This window comes from Mytilus trossulus, chromosome 1, assembly GCF_036588685.1.
Source record: "Mytilus trossulus isolate FHL-02 chromosome 1, PNRI_Mtr1.1.1.hap1, whole genome shotgun sequence".
Lineage (NCBI taxonomy): Eukaryota > Metazoa > Mollusca > Bivalvia > Mytilida > Mytilidae > Mytilus > Mytilus trossulus.
Window position 1 is genome coordinate 25,560,991 of NC_086373.1, and position 23,768 is coordinate 25,584,758.

Sequence of the window (23,768 nt, forward strand, 5' to 3'; positions counted from 1 at the left end):
ATAAATATTCCCTAGAAACAGAAAATCATAAATCCTCTCATTTTTTAACTAGTTTCCTGCTCATATTTAATTTAGTTGATTCATTAAATGTACAAATATTGTGTCACTGCACAAAAAACTATGCAGAATATTTTAAATGGAATCTGTTAGTACAATAATGTTCACACAATATTGAGCAGCTCTTTTCAATTCTGAAAATTCTTATTTGTTTTTTTACAAAATAGCAAAAAGAGGTTGTATAAAAATAAAGATTTTTTTTTAATAACAAAAATAGAAAAAAGAGCAGTTAGAATAGAAATAAATTCACTTCAACATTAGTGCTGAAACTACTTAGTTTATATCACAAATTTGCCTAAGCTAATTTCCATAACATGAATCTTAAATACAGTGATATAAAGCATAATCTACATTAGTATTTTGAGTTTACATTTGTAGTAGTTTTGTCAGAAAAGTTCAACTAAAGAAAAGCAAAGATGTAATGAAGAGTTTTTAAAAGATGACGATATCAGTTGTTACATCAGAAGGTACTGACATTGTTACAAGATGAAGTTTAAGGTATCGACCATTTCAGTACTTACTGGATTGTACCAAGGGGGTAAAAAGAGGATACTTTTAATCTAGAAAATATATATGGTACAAGCTTTATATATATGATTAGCATAAATGGTTGAATTGACTGTATCTGTAAAGAAATGACAAGTAAGCTCTTTAACCTATAATGTTTCTTTTACATATTGTGACTTGGGTGGTGAGTTGTCTCATTGGCACTCGTACCACATCTTCTTATATTTTCTTACACAAAGTTGAGAATGTTCTACATTTCCAACCTCAGACCTTCATTTCAGGCTTTATGTTCACTAGAACACACCGGCCAAATTGCAGGAATTTAAATTTAAGTTAGTTTGCCTAAGGTAAGAGTTGGTTTTGGTAACAGAAAACACACATTGGAATTTAAATTTAAGTTAGTTTGAAGATGAGTTGGTCCGGTTACTCTTGTTCATGATAATCATTTCATAAAAATGTTATCTTGTCAACACATCTGTGCATTTGAAATATATATTTATGCTTTAAAAGGGTCTAACATCCACATCCCCTGATTTTAGACTGACCTAATATTACAGATAGATGGATGTTCACTTACAATTGCCTAATGTTTCATCAATTTGAATGTATTACAAGGTACTACTTCAGCTCTTATATTTAACTCAGCTTGATGGTTATATATTTAGTATCATTTCCAAGACTACTTGGGTTTCTACTGAACAAACCACCAAGGTTATTGGGAATTTTTCTGTACAAGACATTTATGGTTGGATATAGGATGGAGACTAGTTCTACTACTTGGCATGACGTCCATGCTTCTTAAAATTAATATATAATATAATTTATTCTGTATTGTTATTTAGTTAAAGCATTGGAGGAATTTTTAAGTCAACTACAGTGGTTGGGCTCAAAGTGTATCATCTTTTAGTATCAAAACTCTAAAATACAATTTAGAATTATGGAGCATAGATCTAGCCATCAATCAAGCAAAAATATTCTCTTGCTGACTAATGAAACTATCAATAAGCGATTGAACTTTTGCCAAACATTTGACTCTTTCGGTTTGACAAAATTCAAAACAGTTGATATAAGTTCACACTATCACAAACAAGAAGCACTACTGAAGCCAATGAACTAATCTTTGGAATCTGAATCAGATATTTGTTTTGTTTATTTCAAGGAAGAGCCGTGGATGCTGACTCTCAAATTATCAAAAAATTAAACTTAAAATTTTGTTTTCCTTTTCTATTTTATAAAATGCACGCAACAGGTTGCAGAAGAAACGTGCAAATAAATACAGCATTATATATTTCAAGCAGTAATGATACATTCTAAGCCATAATGAAAAGCTTTTTGCAAGCAGATATCTTTTTTTCTTTTAATTAATGCAGGCAAAATTTTCCTGAATATCATACACTGTATATATAAATTAAGAAACCATGCAGAATTTTACACAATTCAAATCAAAATTGATGAAACATTCCTTTTTGTTCATCTCGTCTAGAAACATACGAGTGAAATTAACACCAAATCCCTGTGTGCAGAGTATACTATAAATGCTCTATTATGCAGAAACTTACGACTGTGTAGTTAGCTTCGGTATGGTTAGCGGGATCATATTCAAATATCTGTGAACGGTTTGAAACAAAATTATACTCATAATTTGCTTCCTGCTAAAAATAGCCTTGCCCCAATCTTTAAATTATTTACATAATGTTTTCATTTATCAGGAAAAATTCAGGTTTTGGCTTATGTCCTTCAAATTTGAGATTCTTACATCTTATACTTGTTTGTGTCCAATAGGACTATTGCTTAATTGTCCATTTTCAAATTTTTTAGAACTAAAAAATTCTTCAATATTATAAATGTAAACAACTAAATAGAAAACAAAAACATGTAACATATACTGATGCATATACAAATTACAAAAAAATAAAATTGTTTTAATTTATGAAATATACTAATATTCTAATTCTTCACCAATCACAAACACATTTGATAAATTTCTAAAAAGATGTGTATTTGTAATTTATGGATTGTTGAAAAATATTGGACCTTAAAGTCTAAAACAAGTTCTGTTAGTATGAAAATACAACACATATAATTTATACATTGGATCTGTGTGCACATAACTTTATACTGACAAAAGTACAACACCAACATGACAAACATACATACACATCATATATAAATGTGTGCTTTATACATACATTACGGCTAAAAATAGTCTGAGTTTTGCAAGGGTTGGTCCTAAAGGTACACTTGTTCTCATAGACACACCAGTCACAAGCGTAATTGTTATCTGTACATGATGTGCAACTGAAATGTAAAAAAAATACAATGAATCAGCTTCAGAGAATGTCAATATTCTGGTCACTCCCACATTAATACCTTCTTCACAACATTAAAAATTTGTAAGGGCTCTGCAGAACCCAGTGTTTCACTTACTTCATGAATCTAAATGTTTTAATACCTGCAGACTGTAATGTTAACTGGAAAGAAAAAACTAAGTCCATATGAAAAGTTAACATGAAAGTCCACAAAAAAAACTGAAATATTTTTTACAAAAGTTTCTTCTAGATACTAGCTTTTGATCATAAACAAGCATCTACCAAAGTTTGGTAGAAATCCAGGATAGTTTATGAAAGTTACTAAAATTTTAAAAACTTTCCTCACAGAGTGAATGAAATGCTTATATAAATGTTAATTGGCAGAAGTATTTTTTTTACAAATTTTTTATCTGGATACTATCTTATGATAATTATCAAGCTTCTCTCCAAGTTTGGTAGAAATCAAGGATAAATTAAGAAAGTTCTTAAAATTTTGAAAACTTTGACCTAGAGTTAATATTTGTGAATGTAGTATCACTATTTCTCACGAGGGCTCAACAAAAATCAGTTGCAAGATATACAAAGTTCTTACCAATTTAAATACAGTTTGATTTTTTCCATATAGTAATGTTTTGTTCAAGTATACATTTTAAATCACACACTTTCAATAACAATCTATACATATGGGGCTTATTGGACACTACTGATTTGCATTATGCTTCACGGTTGTATTATACCTTACATTTTTTTTTTCATTTCACATACATAATATAAACTAAACTGAATCTGTTTAAAACTCCAATATTCACCCTATTCAAAATAAAATATACATATTTTCAACACCATAAATTTAATATCACCGGTGAGACAAATATTTTTCTGTTTGCAAGTTATTGAAAAATTGGACTTAACTGAAGAAAGGAAGAGAGTTGTCAAATTCTAAATTTTTATAATAAATATTTATGGACATTTCATGTTAGTACTACCTTGAAAAACTCTCACAGTTATAAAATGTGAAGTATCTTGACACAAATAGCTTCTTGGTTTCTTCTGATCGTATCGACAATGTGGCATTCTTGCTGCCTGAAAAGAAAACAAATTTTCAATATCAAAGCAATGCATTTTATAAACTATTCCTAATGCTTTATCTGAATTCAAAGCAATATTGTAATTTTCAGGAGTATAGTATTACTTCGGCTGTCAATAATTTCTTAATTATTCTCAAATCTCTAGCTTAAATGCAGTGTGCTGCTTAAATGCAGTGTGCTAAGTTGAGAAGAAGCAAAAGGACATTTACACCAATGTAAACCAGATCTGTGTGTTCTTTATTCTGTCAGGTTTTTTTCTTTTCTGGAACTGCAGCATTTCCTCATGTTGTAACTTTCTTGCTGCAGTTTTTTTGTTTCAAATTGATGAAAACTCCAAGAACCCAAGTATGAACATTTGATCTTGTGATTCAAGAGTAACACTTACTTCATTTTTTTTTCAAGTATATGTATCAGTGTATTAAAACATACAATTAATTAAACATTTTTATTTACTGTGGATTAATTTATTTTCCTGGGTATCAATTTTTAGTAGATTGCTGAAAACTTGCATATCTTCTTGGATATTTGAATTTGTGGTTTTGCCAATATCTGTATACAAAGTCAACTGAAATATGAATTCGTGGTTCACCTGTACTCATGAAACCCACGAAAATTGGTATCCAACAAATAAAAATGAATCCACATTATACACAATGTTTACTAGTAATAAGGTAGGATCGATTGCATTTTTACTAGTAGTGTGAACGCAGTAGTTTAGATTAGACTGATAGAGATCATTATGATAATTAACGATAATGTGAACACTAACTGGTCTTATTTAGTTCGATTAAAAAAAAGCTTATAATTCATAGTGTGAAAGGGGTTCAAGATGAAAATGTTGAAACTTCAAGTATTCAACAAACCTGTAGGTCCAAAGTCTACACCAAGAGAAGATATCTGAGGAGTTTTACAGCTGATACCAAAGTTCCATGAATTAACAGGAGTGGCTTGTTGTTTGTCACCAAAGTCAAACACACAGCTATAGTTTGAATCACGTGGTATATCTATGATTGACATGTATAGCTGAAATCATATAAATGCCTTATTTTAAAAAGTATACATTTTCTTTGGTTACATCTTCTGACATCAGACTCGGACTTCTCTTGAACTGAATTTCAATGTGCGTATTGTTATGCATTTTCTTTTCTACATTGGCTAGAGGAATGGGGAGGGTTGAGATCTCACAAACATGTTTAACCCCTCTGCATTTTTGCGCCTGTCCCAAGTCAGGAGCCTCTGGCCTTTGTTAGTCTTGTATTATTTTAATTTTAGTTTCTTGTGCAATTTGGAAATTAGTATGGCGTTCATTATCACTGAACTAGTATATATTTGTTTAGGGGCCAGCTGAAGGATGCCTCCAGGTGCAGGAATTTCTCGCTACATTGAAGACCTGTTGGTGACCTTCTGCTGATGTTTTTTTCTATGGTCGGGTTGTTGTCTCTTTGACACATTCCCCATTTCCATTCTCAATTTTAAGTGTAATTCAAGAAACACAAGAATTGTAGTTATAACAGCATATCTTTATTGTTTCTTATAGTCACAACTTCAAATTTTGTCAAAATAAATTTAACTTGTGTAAATTCATATCATTTCATAGACAGTAGAATCTGTTAAACAAAATATCTATAATTTCCTTGTAATTCTAGTTGTGTAAATTTTATACTGCACTAAAGTGGGATTGTAAATGCATCTGACATAATGTCATTCAGCAGTGAAATTATTATAATCAGCAGGGTTTAATCAGTTACATATACTAGTAAATTGCATACAACTATTGACAATTTAAGCAACATTAATCTGATGGAGAAATGTATCAATTGTGTGATCCTTTTTATTCTTCAGTTAAAGAGAGACCACTCTAATATTCATTCTGTCAGTTCATGTTTTTTGTTTTAATACTTTTAATGAACCTTTCTCTAGCCCCCACATATTAAACAAGTTAACATTAAGTTACCGTAATATCCTCTGTTGAGGACGCCATTGGTGGAGAGATGTTGTCAATAGCAGTGCAGTCAGTCAGAATTTTCCATCGATCTGAGCTTTGGTCTGCCATGGAACAGTTTGATTTTAAAGTACATCTAAAATTCATATCATTGGATAAGAAATAATCATATAAAACAGAGAAAAAAGAAAGAAAATTTTAGTTTATAATAATCATATAAAATAAGTGACAGCGACAAAATGAAAAAAAACAACAAAAAAAGTTTAACCAATGGCTTGACTTATATTCAGTGATGAGTACTGTGGATTCATTTATTTTTGTAGGTATCAATTTTCGTGGATCAAGGAAAACTTATATTTGTGGATATTTGATTTCTGGGTTTTTTTTCAAACTGCACACAAAGCCATATAAAATATTTAATTCGTTGAACATTTAAATTTGTGGTGCATTTGTATCCACAAACCCTGGAAAAATGGTATCCAACGAATAATAATGAATTCACAGTATATTATTTCATGATTGAGTTATTAGCTCTTCTTTAACAATGGAGGTATATAATGATCGGAATATTTGTCTTTAAACAGAAGTATGTGTGTATGATGATGCTAGTGATAATCAAGGATTTTGATTTGTTTGCCTTTTGACTTTTTTATTACATGGTTTAATTTGTCAGTCTGACCCTTTGGATTAATCTGTTGCTGCATATACTTCTTACATTTTCCAATATCTCAGCAAATAAGACATAATTTCCCATTTTTTCAAACATGTTTAACACCCTCATTTGAAAACAAAGAAAACTCAAACAACAAGAACACTTAATGCACCCATTGAACAGGAAAACAAACAATAATTGAGATCTAACAGAACAATTTCAGTTCTTAAGAAATCCTGTAGAAATTCAACCAGATATCAAAGACATTTTTACAGCAAAATGAATTGAGTGTGTAGGCAAAGGAAATATCTTTGGTCAGCTTGCTTGGACTCTAATGATGTTATATCCTAATGAATCCATCTTATTCTATAGTTTTGCTAGCTTGTGTTTAGCGACATCTCATAGTATATAATAAGCTTCAACATAAGCAGCATCTAATACAGTATTCTATTGAAAGTTAAACTGTGCAGGCTGAACTTCTTAAGGTGGTACCTAACACTACAGGGAGATAACTCTGTAAAGTCAGCTAAACATTTTAATTACGTTGTGTTGTAAAAGAAATATTAAGCTTGGTGGTTGTCACATTGCTATATAACCAGTGTAATTTTCTTACAAAACGGTTGGTTCAAAAAATTTTAAAATCTTATATTTTTGTTAAAGTATTTATTTTGACATAATTTTATGAAAATTAAACGAGCCAAATTAATTTTAGTGAAAGTGTTGGGTACCACCTTAAACGGAGTATGGTAATTTAATAAATGATACAGAATGAACAGATCGGTTGTATTTTAAATTATCTTTCAAAAAATCATACAATACCTGTTTTCCAAGGTGCACCAACCACAAAATGGATCTTTACTGGCTAAACATGTTGTACAACTGGCATACTGTCCACAATTTTCTACAGGTACCTTAGCAACCTGTAAACAAAATTTGTAGAATCAATGCACACATACAATTTGAGAAATTCTTGATAGAATCAACTGGTTTCAGATTTGTGTATTAAATGAAATTAAAATTTCAAGTAGAATCTCTAGATTGTATAATAAGATCACAATGTTCCATGAAGAGATAGAGTTAATATCAAAACTGACCGTCAGACGACATCGATATACACTGTAAATTCCGAAATTATTGCGATGACTTTATTATTGCAAACAATGCGAAAGGGTTATAATCCCAATCTATATGATTGATTCAGGAATATATATATATTTTTTTTTAATTTAAATTACATTTAATAAACCATTTCTTATGGCTCCTAATATATACAGAATTTCAGTCTACTTTTTTTTAAATATTTTGATGACAATTTGCATGTTTTAAACTTAAATGCATCAGCCTTCAATTGAAAGTAGTTCCAATCCTGTATAATCCAATCAGAAGTAGCACATGATTCTATTCTAAGTACCATTTTGGCTTGGAAAAAAAACCTTGTCAATAAAATAATTAGGATCTTGTAAGAAAAAAATTAACGATGAAATCATATTTATTTCTGAAATGAATTTTCTTTCTTCCAAAACAGATTTATTTAAGGAAAATAATATCAACTTATTTATAAAGTATCCTTTAGATGTTGACATCTCATAGAGAACAAGAGTTAACCCACTTTTATTGACTTTTTTGAATAATGGGAAGCAACTTAATTTCTGCCCTAAATATGAACACCACTTCACATTTTAAAATTCATTATGTAAATTTCAATCCTCAAAATTCTTATCAAGCTATGATTGAGTACTCTATAAAAGTTTCTTATCCTTATCTGTGTCCTTCCTCCTTTCCTTCCTTCCTAATCATAGGACTTAACAAATAAATAAACAATGTCATGACAAATTACAACTTACATTGTTAAAGTTAAATATACAATAGTATGATTGTTAATTACTTCCAATAGTAACAGGAAACATCCAACAAAAGAAGCCAAAAGATAAATTGCTCTTCAACTTCGTACTTTATTTGGCTTTTTTAAACTTTTTTGGATTTGAGCATCACTGATAAGTCTTTTGTAGACAAAACGCACGTCTGGCGTATATATAAAATTTAGTCCTGGTATCTATGATGAGTTCATTGGACCATATAAAACAATGTTATATCTACACTTTATCATTTTGAACAATTGTTAAACACAAACCATACCTGCACACCATTTAGATATGTTAGACTAGCTTGCAAATCAAACATGTCACATTTGAATTGCTTTTATTCAATATAAAAACCTAGACAAACATGGGACTATACAGTTTGGGTTATGTTCCTTTTAGAAAGACTGAATGGTCACTTATAGTTGCTTAACTACACATTGTTTGGACTCTTTTGGATTGCTGACTCATTTAAAAGAATACCATATTACCTTATTATATACATTCATCACAAATTGATCACCTGTTCAATAATATACTTCAAATCAAATATTTCTTAAACCTGAGATTTCTATTGAAAGAATTCAGTCTATGCATGTGATCGACTTAACTTTTGGTGACCTTTCCATTGTTACAAGTTTACTCCTAATAGTTTCTATAAAAAATACTAAAAATAAGGAAAAGCTGAGAATTTTTTATGGCAATTTGTTCTGGATAAGTGCAGGCTTTAAAAGTAGACTTATTCCTGCATTAAATCTGTTCAAATAAAATTCAGAATGGAAAGGGGGAATGTGTCAAAGAGACAACAACCTGACCATAGAAAAAACAACAGCAGAAGGTCAGTACCAGGTCTTTAATGTAGCTAGAAATTCCAGCACCCAGAGGGGTTCTTCAGCTGGCCCCTAAACAGTTGGTAAAATCAACTAAGACGAAGGAAAACAAATTTTGGAGAGTTCAGACTTCAGGATACATCATGGGTTTAAAGAAAGAGGAATGAAAGGTGACGCCAACAATACCTACCAATCTCTGACTCGTTAGATACAGATTTCTATGGTCAAAGTCATAGAATGTATCCTGGTTAATAGGACTTCCCTCGTCTATGACCAACTCTTGGTCATATTCTTTTGCCATAGTCTTGTTCTCTATCACTATCTACAAAGTAGCAAATAGAAATTAATGCATTGCCATAAACATCCTGGTCAAGAAAAAAAGAAATTAGTGCATTAGCATTTAATATCCTTGTCAAGAAAAACAGAAGTGCAACATTTTCTAGTAAATGAAGTAATATTAAGTGGTTTATTTTGCTATATTTCTGAATCCAAACATATCAGTGAGTGTTTCATGTTTTTCTTGTTCCTGGTTCTGATCTTCATTAAAAATCAAGTTTACAAGAGGAAATATTTTATAATTTAGCAAAAAATATAAAAAAAATCCTTGCAAATATTTAATACTTTACAGAGTTGAAAGAAAACAATAAAAAAATCAGTATCATTAAAATAATTTTTTGGAACATTTAAATATATGCATCTTTATTGGTATACTTTCAAACACTACCAATAAACAGTAACAATTAAATTCTGTCAGACAGACATGTACAGCAACACCTTACAAAAATTCCACACAACAAATAGTTGACCTATTGATTTAAATACTGAAACTAGAGGATCTTAAGAGCCTGTGTAGCTCACCTTGGTCTAAGTGCATACATGTATTAAACAAAGGACACAGATGGATTCATGACAAAATTGAATTTTGATGATGGTGATGTGTTAGTAGATCTTACTTTACTGAACATTCTTGCTACTTACAAATATCTCTATCTATAATAAACTTGGCCCTTTAGTTACACAAAGAAAAATGTTTTGTAAAAAATTACAAAAATTTACCAAATTGATGACTGATGTTTACAGTTTTTCTCTAACTATAATAGTATTCAAGATAATAATCAAAAACCCAAAACAGCAAAATTTCCTTAAAATTACCAATTTAGGGGCAGCAACCTAACAACGAGTTGTCCAATTCATCTAAACATTTCAGGGCAGATAGATGTTGACCAGATAACCAATTTAATTCCTTGTCAGATTTGCTCTAAATGCTTTGGTTTTTGAGTTATAAGCCAAAAACTGCATTTTACCCCTATGTTCTATTTTTAGCCGTAGCGGCCATCTTGGTTGGTTTGCCCGCTCACAAAACACAAGTTTTAAACTAAATAGCCTAATAATGATTCTAGCTATGTTTGATAAAATTTGGCCCAGTAGTTTCAGAGGAGAAGATTTTTGTAAAAGTTAACTAAGAATTACGAAAAATGGTTAAAAATTGACTATAAAGGGCAATTACTCCTAAAGGGGTCAACTGACCATTTTGGTTCTGATGACTTATTTGTAAATCTTACTTTGCTGAACATTTTTGCTATTTACAGTTTATCTCTATCCATAATAATATTCAAGATAATATCCAAAAACAGCAAAATTTCCTTAAAATTACCAATTCTGGGGCAGCAACCCAACAACGGGTTGTCCCATTCATCTTAAAATTTCAGGGCAGATAGATCTTGACCAGATAAACAATTTTATCCCTTGTCAGATTTGCTCTAAATGCTTTGGTTTTTGAGTAATAACCAAAAACTGCATTTAACCTCCATGTTCTATTTTTAGCTGTGGCGGCCATCTTGGTTTGATGCTGGGTCACCGACTCACCGGACACATTTTTTAAACTTAATACCCCAAAGATGATTGTGGCCAAGTTTGGATTAATTTGGCCCGGTAGTTTCAGAGGAGAAGATTTTTGTAAAAGATCATGGAGATTTACGAAAAATGGTTAAAAATTGACTATAAATCATTTTCAAGCAGTTACTGTGAATAATGAAAATGTGGTCAATGACAATGGACACATGATAGACAGAAACTTCATAACATAAGGTATCGACATACAAGGTATGAAGCATCCAGGTCTTCTAACTTCTAAAATATTAGTTTTATACAATTAGTTAACTCTGCCACTGGATAGCAATACCTATGTCTGGCATGCTGTGTGTTTGTGTTCAAAATTTTAATTAAGGGGTTGTGCTTAGTATGTTGTTTTCAAACCTACTCCTATGAAATGTGTAAGTTATTTTCTAACAAATATTTCAAATTGTATCATTAGAAGTTTTGAGGTGATAATTGCAATATTAAACATAAAACTACTAAGAAATGCTACCTTTTTCACATGTCCATTTGATGTACCAAGGAAAGCTACAGTGAAGTTAGATGTTGTGGTAAGTGTAACAGAAGTCAAAGCAGTATTTTGGAAGACAATGGCAGGTTGAACTTGAGCACCAATCACTCCAGATATTCTTCCTCCGTAATAACTTTTCATGGTAGTGCACAGTGTAGGTCCACTTCCTATTACTGATCCCTTATGTAAAAATAAAAATAAAATATTTGAGTACACATATAAAACAACTTTATTGTAGAGTTTTAAAGTCATATGAAACGATTGACTGGTCAAAGTTAACTCAATTCAATTCTTGAACCAATCCATGTATATATCATAAATTTTAGTCTTCTGTGCGTGATTTTATATTTTTTTCACATCCATTTCGTATGATCGTCAAAAAAATATTTCACTGAGTTAGTGTTATTGTGAAAATATGGCAGCTAATTATAATTGTGGCGTTTTGATGTTGAAGTTTACAGATTGTCACCCATTTGTAAACAATCAACAAAGAGGCATGGATATTCAGCTAAGCACAATTGACAGCTACAAAAAGATAAAGTTTCTTTCGATAACGGATAGTTCTCAGTTGTTGACTCTCTTTGCCAATTTAGCACTTTTGTATTGTGATCACCAGATTTTTACAAAAAAAGAACACTGAGGTAAATGCATACGGAAGACATGTCTACGAATTGTTGGCTGTGGGTAAGCAAAGAATTATAAAAAAAATCAATTTCATTTAAATAAAAGCCAAATTCAAGAATTTAAAAAATGTGTATATTCAACAATAAAAACTAACCGTTTCCTTATAACAACATATGCATCATATATTTTTTTTAATTTGAAGTTTCCTATCACTTTAAGAGCAAATAGTACACTGACATGACTAAAGGATGCAGTCTTGTCAGGTGTAGGAATTTTTGTCAGATGTTTGGACTGCATTGAAATGATTGTCAATTCTATATTAAGGCTGCACAGAATAAAACATTTATAGAGTTTTTGCTTCATGTTGCTGTTCCTTTGCTTTTGGAATCTGTATCTGCATGTAGTGATTTTTGTGACATGAATCGATACACCAAAATGAAAATTCTTCAATTCTATTGATTATGACACTAAATTGCTATCGGTTTAATTCATAATGTAAACAAACCTGATGTGTACAAGTAGCACCATCGTCAAAGTGTTCTCCTTTCATTGTTTTATTTCCTTTCTGACATTCTTGTATATTAAACTTCATTTTCTCTTGTATTTCATGAATTGTGTATATGCAAACTGCAGAATCTGTTTTTCCATTATGCCTAGTTTCAAACAGAGCGACAAGAATTTCCTTGCTTTCTATGTCGTTACTGTTAATTCCAAGTTTATTCAGTAAATTAAGACCAGGTATAATAGTTTTTCCAGCACGCACTATATTATAATTTGTAGTACTAGTATTTCCACAAGTAAGCGGTATATCAATATATGAATAAAAGTGAGTATCTCTATTGCAGGTGAGAGATAATCTAGACTGTGAGGGTTTAGGGCTTGCATTGGTTTCACAGTTTTGAATTAAATCAGATGGCTGATAAGATAAAAAATATGTATATTCCTGAATTGAAAAAGCTGATACATAATCAATTATATATTTACTGATGTTATCATAAATTATTTTGAGAGCAGAAGGAGGCTGTTGTTCAATAAATGAGGCTTCCTTATACAATGAAAAGGCGCTTCCATCACTAGTAAGTTTTCTCATACTTAGAGCAGGTATATCTTTACGTCTAAGAAAAAACACATTCTTAGTATTTTCATCCTTGCAGTGAAGACTGATTGGGTAAGATGCTCCAATGAATAAAATATTTTCATTCAGATTTTGCTTTACAATCAAACCAACAGTAGAATCACTTTTTGAATTAGCTACAAGGTTTGTATGCATTCTATTAGACATATTTTTGCTTATATTTTGTAAGTCCCTAAATTCACAAAAACCTTGAAATATACTGCCACACACAACAAGACGATCATTTCCATTTGTGTTGGTTTCAATGAGTAAAACTTTGTTGTAATTATCGGTCAATTCTTTCGCACATGTAGATCCAGTACATAAGTGATTGTCTGGTTCAGGGCCTGTCACTAGTTGTTGTTGAACTTCCAACGATTGACTCAACTTGAAAATACGATTGACAGCACCAACATAAAACATCTTCGTGGAATTATCATAAACAAAGTGGGTGATGGATCCATTCAAACCATTTTCATCCTTTAGAATTTGTTTTTCAACTTTATAAGATGACATTGCACTAACCACATGTATAACACATACTAAGAATAAAAGCATTTTTTCCATCGTTACTTCAGATATATTTGTTTCTTGTACCCCACTTTCGTTTGCTTACATCCAATACCATTCATAGTTACGAGTGTTTCAGACAATAGTTGTCACAGTTTAACTGCTGATTTTCAGAATGACTTCTGTCACAAGTACACAAAGCCATCATGATTCTTTATCTGAAAAATAAAATCAGGATCATTAATTTTCAATTTTTACTATAGACTCAGATTTAGTTACTCTCTCAATCTTAATCCTTTTTCCTGCTTCTCTCCATTTTTCCACCCTCCCTCCCACTAAAATGATTGCCCCTCCTTAAAAATAAAATGCTTGCTATACTAAAAAAAAGCATAAAAAATAAAAGGCATCCTCAACACATTGCATAACTACTGGCTTCCAAAAAAGTATATAAAAATATTTAATCCCTCTTACTTTTTCAATAAATTGTTGATACTTCATTCTCGTATTTGATATAGAAATTTTCCAGTGTCTTCAATATTCTCATTATAGCCCTATACGTTAATTTTAAAAAACTTATCTGCAAGCTGTACAAATAATTTACAATATTTCTTTATACAGCTGCTAAAGTTTGGCTACTTTTTATTCAATATTTTTTATTTAAAACATGCACATAAGTGAATAAATATCTTGTCAAAATTTATGACTTTTGTCTGCAATGTTCAGTCTCCAAGTAACTTGAAACATTATTGTGCAAGTCATGGTTTACCTAAAAATATTTTATATGTATGGATGCAAAATGCATTAAACAGGTAATAAAGTGTAATTTCTCTTTTTTGTTCATTTAGTTCTCAATGCAGGTGAGCAAACAAAAGATGTAGAGTTAATTCCCTTGAACAGAATTACATACATTTATATATTTCAGTCAGGTAATACACCCCAACAGATGCATCCTATTCAAAATAACTCGTGCGGAAATTAATATTTCCCTTTCTTTTTATCAAAATAGACAGCGTTTTTAAAATGGGCACAACCTTTTATATCAGATAACACGTTTCTTCATTTTAACTATTCAAATAGTATTTAAACTCAAGGTTATGATTTACTAAAAAGATAATTGCATGCACAGACAGTCAAACCATTGTATTTACGTAACACAGTACAAGTGTACAATAATTACTTGAAATTATAGAATCATTAGGTAGTGATAACCTAAGCAGATGTGTTCTAACATTTATCAAATGATAAATATCATGTGACAGTTGAATAATAAGTTTAATGTCTTCTCTGTTATGTCTACAAAAGTCTAGCAAACTGAAATTCCATTTAAAAAATTCTGTTTTGTTTTTTTTAGGTTCATAGGAATTCTTGATGGACAAATGTTTATTCAATATCTGTTCAACAGCATTTTCTTTTATTGTCCTCTTCTAAAGTAACATTCTTTTAATAATTTTTCTTATTTTCATCTTTAACCTCCCCATCAGTTACTCCATCACCCCTCCACTTTTCTGTATTGCCTCTTATATATTTGACTCCTCAATTGATATTACATATGCTTGTGTATTTTTAAGTTTCCTAAGGTCCTATGCATCCTCAATCACAATAAAATAAGAAAACAAATTGCATGTCCATGTCATTTTTTAAATACAATAAGCCCCATGAAATCAAATACATATTGGTTCTTGTAAAGCACTTAAAAATTACCAGAGGTTGATTTAGAGGCCCCCAATATATGCAGGGAAAATTGGTTGATTATTAAGGGAATCACTGAATCATGACTGGACCCTGCCCCCTCTTAGGCAATCAGTAAAATTAGTACATCTTATGAAAATTTCTGAATCCCCGACTGTGTACAGATTGAAAATTTGCAATCAAATCTATAATTAAACCTGATGCATGCATGATTTACAGATAACAAAATTCTCACTTTATAAAATGTTAATCTTTTACTTAAACTTGTGTCCCAATTACCTTAAATTAATATTTCTTTTCTCTTTTCAAGCTGCCACCTCCATAAAAAGCATCTTACCTCACAGAAATTAAAATCTTGTTTCTGGCATGTGTCAAAAGTAATTTAAATTTCACAGCTAGTAAAAATCTGATCATAAAAATAATTAAGGTAACCATATTGAGATTTTCATGGTCAATTGAATTTGAGATGGATTTTACACAGGTTTTTATCAGTTACTATCAAGGATGACAACTGAAGCATGATGCTTCTACCCTCAGCTGTTTATACCTCCACACAAAAGAGCTTTTGTCACAGTTTTTCACAAGTCAATAAAATACTGTGTTAATGAAAGACCGTAATCAATGAAAACATTATGAAAAGAATAAATTCAAGAAATAAAATTAAATGATTCAGTTTGTTTCTATAAAATTATCATTAACTGGAAACTCTGGACTAATAGAAAATATTATTTTACAGGACAATTATGCGTAAAAAGTTGTAATTAAAGCAGCTCTATTATGTAATTACCTACCATGGTGATATAGTATGAGCTAATTGTTAACTTAATGACACAACTGTTAACATACATAATAGACTTTTATTATTAAAAAGAAAATTTAAAATGATAACATTTTGTAACAGACTAAAAAAATCTACATGTTATATTTTAAATATAACTTTGTGCCAAGATTGATACAGAAAAATGAAACAGAACTTAATCATGTTTTGGATTTTAAATCATCTTATTATTTCATATGACTTTGTATGGTTAAATGACAGCACAGCTACATTATATCAAGGAGGTTATATTAGAAGGAGAGAGATCAAGCAGAGTGTTCACTCTCCTTCTATATAACCTCCTTGGTTATATCATGTACCATGCCTTGCATTTAAAGCTTTACTTGAAACGAAAAGATTCCCTTCCCAACATATACAAATTATGCTGTCCAATCGCAAATTTGCATATACAGTCTTCCATCTAAACCCAAGAATTTGCATCAAAATGATGTTGAATAAAAAGTGAACTTATCTCCTGCACCACTTAGAAAACACAATATTTCTAATTAAACTGTCACATCAATTATATTATGTTAGTTCACAGATGCCTCATGGTTTCTTTCTCAATTTATAGGTGACAATTGCAAGAAGAGATTAAAATAAATACCAATCAAGAAATGTATCTTTTTTTTCTTATATATATGTCATTTTGATTTTTTTACAAAATTTTCTTTTTTCATTATATTGCAAGATTAAAATATTAAAAAAAAACATATTTAAAAATAATTGGGTTTTCAAATTAATCTTAAAAGTCAGGATAAACTACATCAAGAACACTTCCCAAAAAAAATAATTAAACACCAAAAATTAAGAAAAAAGGGGGAGGGTCAACCCCACAAGTGCCTGTGCATTTTCCCTAAACTTTTAAAGTTTAACAATAAGTCAATTTTGTGTTTTAAACATCTGTTTGTTGTAATAAAATCAGTCGCCTTATCAGTATGAAATGACAGATTTATAGCACTACTTAACCATTTTATAACTAAGAGAAGATATGAAATTTTCACTTTCTTGTGCATGGATGTTGGACTGTATAAAAAAATTGGCATTTATTTATTAGAAGCATGGTCTGAAGCAACTCTTGTTGTTGTATGCGTAGGAAAGTGCTGACAAAGCTACCCTGGCTGCTCATTCCCCATTCTTAAACAATACAATCCTATTGTGCCATATCTTATATTAAGGTCCACATGACAAAAATCATCCTTTATAACTATTCATGCAACAACATAATGCCATATGTCCTTGGTCATAACAGTCACATCTTAAGTTTCAACATTTCTTTCTATCAAAGGGTAATTTTCTACATAAATATACATAAGTCATCACTATGTCAAATACAAGCACATGTAACAAAGCATTTGCCCATTAAGTTAAGGACAAACCTTTTTTTCTCTCAAGAGGTACATAAAAGTAAGTACCTTTGCTGCATAGGGTCTTATTTTTAACATAATTAGTAGCTTGGTTAGACTGTATTTCCTCTATGGTTTCCTGTGTCTGTAGATGTAAGATAAGTTTTAAGTACATCATGTGTAACCCACCAGAAATTTTAGAAACTAACTGAATAACATAATAATTAGGAGAACCAACAGCTTATCAAATAATTCTTTCATTATAAAGCTTATTAAAGACCTATTTTCTCCAGTTTATATCATTTTCAACAAGACCCAATTAAACTGAAGTCAGTCAAAATAATTTATGAACATGCACGGGCATTGCTGAATTAAAAGTCTGGATCTTTCCTTCAATGTCATTAGATACAAAAATATCAAGTCTAAAATGACACCTGTGTACCTTCCTATAAAAATGTGTGTTTATTTTTGGAAACACTTCACCATGTTTGTTAAAAAAGCGGAAAGCAAAACAAACTGCAACATTTTCATATGTTCTGTTATCATGCAATTAGCAAACTATTGAACATATTGATAGGTATACAAATAAATTTTTGCTTTATATGTACTTATACAAATAAAGTCTCCTGTTATACCACTTCCATGAGGAGTAAGCGGTAATGTGAATATTTGTTTCCTAACCATTTTATTTTGGGGGTCCTCTTTGCGGTCTGTGTTTCAACTATGTTGATTTCTTTGAGAAATAAGTGACAATGATTTTGCTTTTATAACTAAAGTTTCAAGTTTAGGGAGTAATTTCAGGATAAACACAATATATGTACATTGTCGAGAGTATCAAATTTATTTATCCTTGCTACGAAACAGGAGAAAAGGTTGATGGAGAAAAGCTTTTCCTCCTGTTTCTAAAGTTCGGTGGAGCCTTGGTTTTCCTCCTGTTTCCAAAGCTCATACAAATAATTTTTATATTTTCCCACAATATACATATATTGTACATTTACCAAACTATAATGTCTTCATGCTGTACTTTTATCAGGCCTGTAACAGTAACTAAATAGTAGATGTTATTTGGTGAAGTGAAAAATTAAATTAAGAGTTGAGCAAATTAGATTAACATTTGCAGCTTTATGTGTAATAAAAAGCCTGTTATAACATTACTTGCCTAGAGATTACCAGATATTAACCCCTGTTGTTTTGATTTCCAGTACATCAGCTTTCCTATGTATTATGACACAACCTTAATGAGTTCTACCATAAAAAGTTCATCTACCCAGCAAGAGTTATCCCTAGTTAGCTATAAAACAATTACCAAACAGTGTTTTGGCAGTATTTTATGGGAAATATTTTTATTAACATTTTGTAGAAGAGCATTCTGTAATGAAGATGATGTCTTTAAATTTGTTGTTGTTCTAAAAAGCATTGATCTTAGCATAATAAAAAACAATTCATTAAACAAAAAATCTTATTCTATATTTTACTACAATTAATTGTATAAAATTCAGTTATCTCACAAATTGCACATAAAATGAAACAAAGATATGATCAGTATCCCAAGGAACTTGGCACAGTGCTTTGTTATCATAGGTTATACTGTTAACTAAATAAACTCTATGTAACACACTTTAGGTACTAACATTACAATTCTCATGTCCTGACAGAATAATACTGTGTAGACAAAGTTCACCTGTGCATATATGCTTTAATTTGTTTTCAGTTATGGTGTTTTCATTTATCATAATGCATGTTCATTTTTCTCCCTTTTAGCCAGTTTGTTTATAGAAATTCTTAATCAGTATTTGCCCTATAATTCATAGGCAAATTCCTGTTATCATGTAACGTTACATAACATATATCATAAATTTGAGAATGGAAACTTGGAAGTGTCAAAGAGACAACCACCCATCAAAGAGCAGACAACAGCTCATGGCCACCAAAGGGTCTTCAACACGAGAAAAGTGTCAAAATCCACCTTGATGCCAGCCTCAGCTGGCCCTTAAACAAGAATTAATACTAGTTCAGCAAAATGGACATTATACACTCAACTTCAAAACATCCATATGAACCAAAATTTAAAACAGACATAACTAACACCGGCTTTGGTGGTTCTCGATATGGGATAGGTGTAAAAATGTAACAGAGTTGAATGTATTTTGCGAGACAATAGCAATACATCTTGATGTGCAATCAACCCACACTGGTGCTAGGGGTTGTAGTGAAGTGAGTTTTGACTAAGATTAAAGGCTACATCGTACTATGAATTTCAGAAGAAGAACAGCATTATAAAATTAAAACCAGATGTAGAATGAATGTCAATGAGACAAATAATCATAGACAAACAAGGTTGGAAACAATAAAAGCACTGTTCCTCAGCTTTTTGTATTTTTTTCTAAATTTGTGCATATAACAATTTTATATGAATAAGTTAAATAGCTTACCTATTTGTTAGAAGACATTCCTCTTTACACATAAACATTTATCCAGAATTTCCTATGAAAACATCCCTCTATAGAAACAAAATAAATCCAAAAGAATTTCCAATGTTTTCTTCCAAAATTCTCTAAAGATTTGTACAATGTTTACATAAATATTTACCCCTACTAACATATCACAAACCATTTAATCTCTATGTATATGGATCATCTCTGCATGAATTTATCACTTATAAATTATCCTTAGGTCATTTCTAATTAATTCTCCTTGTAAATGAGGCACATCATGAAAGAAATATTAGTATTATAGCTGTCAGAACCAGTTACGATTAGACTGTGATCAAGTTTAGATTATCACATGTGAAAGTTGCATGTTTATCCCGCCATAATTAAAAACATTTTAACCCATTTGTTCCACTACATAAACTGTAATGTTTACATGACGTGCCTTTCATAATCAAATTTCAAATAAATATACTCTAGATCACACACATGTTTGTGAAGTGATGTGATAAGTACCGTGTGTATTTCAAAAATAACCTTCAGCAATATATTTCAATGTTCCTTTTTAAAGAAGAATACAGCAAGTTTAATTCTTAGAACATCACCAAAATGATATTGATCTCATTGATTTTTATATTTATAAAAGATGTAACTAGGAAGTTGTGCATTACCGTGAAGCCTTCATTCCTTGAATGACTATATTTAAGTAAATGGAGTGGAAAAATAAAGGTAGTGTGTGCATTAATTTCTTCAGTATGTACATATAAGAGAGGTTAAATACATTTCCTTTCAAATGCATTTTGGTAGACAATTTTATTTTAAATTTCACCAACTTCCAATCACATGGAGTACATCGCCAATAAAAGTAAAAAAAAAAGAATGATTTTTTCCATAATTTTATGAGAGAACCCATTGTGAAACTTTATAAAAATAACACTCAATAAAGTGTGCTGTAAGTCACAGCTTTACAACAAATTAATAACTCTTATTTACAGCTTTTATAAAGAGATAAAAGATACCTGGCACAAGTCGAAAAATTAATTGACAAAGAAAATAGAAAACAAGACATTTATAAATCTACAAATGGAATGTCACGTAAATAGTCCAAATTTGTTCATTTGCGTGAGCAGAATTAAAAGTCATTGTTTATCCCAGTTGTTTACACACCTTTATGAAACTGACAGCATGAAATAGACATGGATAAACCACAAACAATCCATCACTCTATATTATATTGTACCTATCCTGTGAGTACATTTATAATTTTTCTGTTTTATGATCCGATTTCATAGGTTTCTATTGCACCAGATATTATGTAAACTGCACCTCGCCACAAGTTACATGATAATAGAAATAAAAGGTTTTATTTTTTCATCAACCACACAATTATTGAAATTTGACACCTGACTGTGACCACAAAATTAACCAACATTACAGTAAAGAAACTGTTTCAGTACAGTTTAATGAATAAAAGAAGGGACTAAAAATATTATATATTCAAAGACTTGACAAAGAAGATTTCAATATAGGAAAGGCATCAGGCAGTGCAATATTTTCAAGAAAACAATTTCTATCAAATTTTTTCTATTCATTCATCGTTTGTATATAAATCAATCAGGGTCCGAAATTGCAGAGGGACCAGCTACTTGATGGTTTGATAAGTCTCCCCTACCCTAATACCGAATTTCCCATTTCCCATTTTGTCACATCTGCCGGTCTTTTATATCTGACTTTACATTATGTGCTTTGCTTATCAATGGAGTGCTTAAATTCATGTCATTTGGACCCGATGGTTCATGTTGTCTTATTGAAAATCATACAACATTTCCTTGTACTTTCATAATCAAAAAGCTACATAAAACCATTTTCTTGTAAGGTTATACAATGTAAGGATAATTCAGGGAAAGACCACCAAAATATGATGATCATAGATTTGTGTTTAACGTACCATGGTAAATATTACATGCACATCAGGATATGAATGTGTTACTTAATTTGATATGATTTTTAACATGCAACTTCACAACAGTCCCCAGGAAGACATGAAACACTACCATGATGCAGTATAATTCTGACTGTATAGGCGACCAATATGGACAAAAAAATTAACAATAAACTGTAGATCATCACAAGATTTATCAACTTTGTAAAAAAGCATATGATCATGTTAACAGTTTTAAACAAGTAAAGTTTGGCGATTTCAATCATCCCCTCTCATCTTGATTAAAAAATTTAAAAAAAAAAAGAGAGAAGTAAATTTTCTCTACATATACTTGAATTGTTCAAAAGACATCAAAAAGCAACAAACAACTGTATGTAAATTATAATGTACCAAAAAGTTTCTAATAACTCGCATGGCAGCCATTTATATTTCTCAACTGCAAGAAAACTAAAATTCCATGTAATCTTAACACTGTCATCCTAAAAATTTCAGGGAACATTCAAAACATTGGATAGGATCTTAAAGCTAAGACTTGCACATACTTATTTCTTTAGTATCACTAACTTTTATAAGGAATTTAAAAGTAAACTTTTGGTTTGAACAGTAAATATTGCTTACCTTACATGGTATAAAATTATTATTAGGAAGTGTTTATTAGTATGTCCTCCATGTCATCTCATTAGAACAGGATGTCACTTATCCTCCAACTTGTTACTTATAGTATGATTAATTCTATATTCAGGTCATTTAGTATACAAGTTAAGAAGAAGATAACATATTTTCATACACAAAAACAAAACAAAGTTTTTTGGAGAGTTGTGTTTTACTGTCGTCATGTATTGAATAACATCAAAGCTAAAACGCAAAAAAGAAAACTGATTAATTGAAATATTTTACCAAAATAGTTATCTTTAAAACTCTTTACTTTTTAATTCATCAAAATGAATAAAAATAAGATCTTAATGGCGTCTACTTACATAATCATATTTATAGCCAAATATTTGTGAATTAAAACCTGATAATTTGTACATAAAACCAGATGTACAGACATGCTGTGTACTTTATCCATTACAAACCTTTTAAATCAACATCCACTGCCAAAAATTTAGAAAAATCGTATAAATCCCATGTAAACATATTCCCAACACTAATACTAAACACAAGACCTCAGCTGATCTGACACAGAAATAAACTATGACACTTGAAAAATCATATAGTTAGTAATCAAACACCTCAGATAGAAAGTAATATGACCATCTCAAGTACCTACGCTTAAGGGTCATTTAAAAATTGTGAATGTAGGTGGAGAGGCTCCAATGTTAATTAACTTTCTGCAACCATTATAACCTTCCAATCTAAGCCAGACACACCCCACACAAAGCAAATCCGTGAAATTAATTGAGAAAGAAAACAAACAGAAATGTGGACAGCTTTTTGATTAAATTGGTCAGTTAATTTATACTTGTACTCACTCTTTAAAGTTAAAACCAGCACGAGTTAGTGGTCGTTAGTTTTCTTCAAGTCAGCGTCAAACTCTGCTGAGTTGGCACAAATTTTCAGATGCAAGTGTACTTTTTATACATAATATAATGAATTCCAAAAACAATGCAATAATCCTAAACTTTCATTAGAACCTATCACTTCATTATATGTGGTGCTACTAAACA

The 23,768-nt window shown here is 30.6% G+C and overlaps 1 protein-coding gene across 8 annotated transcripts in view; it reads right to left on the bottom strand.

The window, feature by feature from the left end:
• The window catches only part of LOC134720077 (plexin-A4-like), a 118,588-nt gene that overhangs the window by 29,121 nt on the left and 65,699 nt on the right, over positions 1-23,768 (bottom strand). For 5 of the 8 annotated variants that reach the window (XM_063582815.1, XM_063582814.1, XM_063582808.1 and 2 more), the window contains 9 exons: positions 12,760-14,096; positions 11,613-11,810; positions 9,435-9,566; positions 7,375-7,475; positions 5,916-6,039; positions 4,825-4,984; positions 3,860-3,956; positions 2,754-2,862; positions 2,124-2,171 (listed from right to left, as the gene is read on the bottom strand). In XM_063582815.1, the coding sequence (XP_063438885.1) occupies positions 2,124-2,171; positions 2,754-2,862; positions 3,860-3,956; positions 4,825-4,984; positions 5,916-6,039; positions 7,375-7,475; positions 9,435-9,566; positions 11,613-11,810; positions 12,760-13,935 (2,145 nt within the window). In that variant the 5' untranslated portion in view covers positions 13,936-14,096. Of the gene's footprint in view, positions 1-2,123; positions 2,172-2,753; positions 2,863-3,859; positions 3,957-4,824; positions 4,985-5,915; positions 6,040-7,374; positions 7,476-9,434; positions 9,567-11,612; positions 11,811-12,759; positions 14,097-22,719; positions 22,821-23,177; positions 23,282-23,768 lie in introns of those variants that run through there. The other 3 variants (XM_063582812.1, XM_063582810.1, XM_063582813.1) reach the window with 3 other exon arrangements.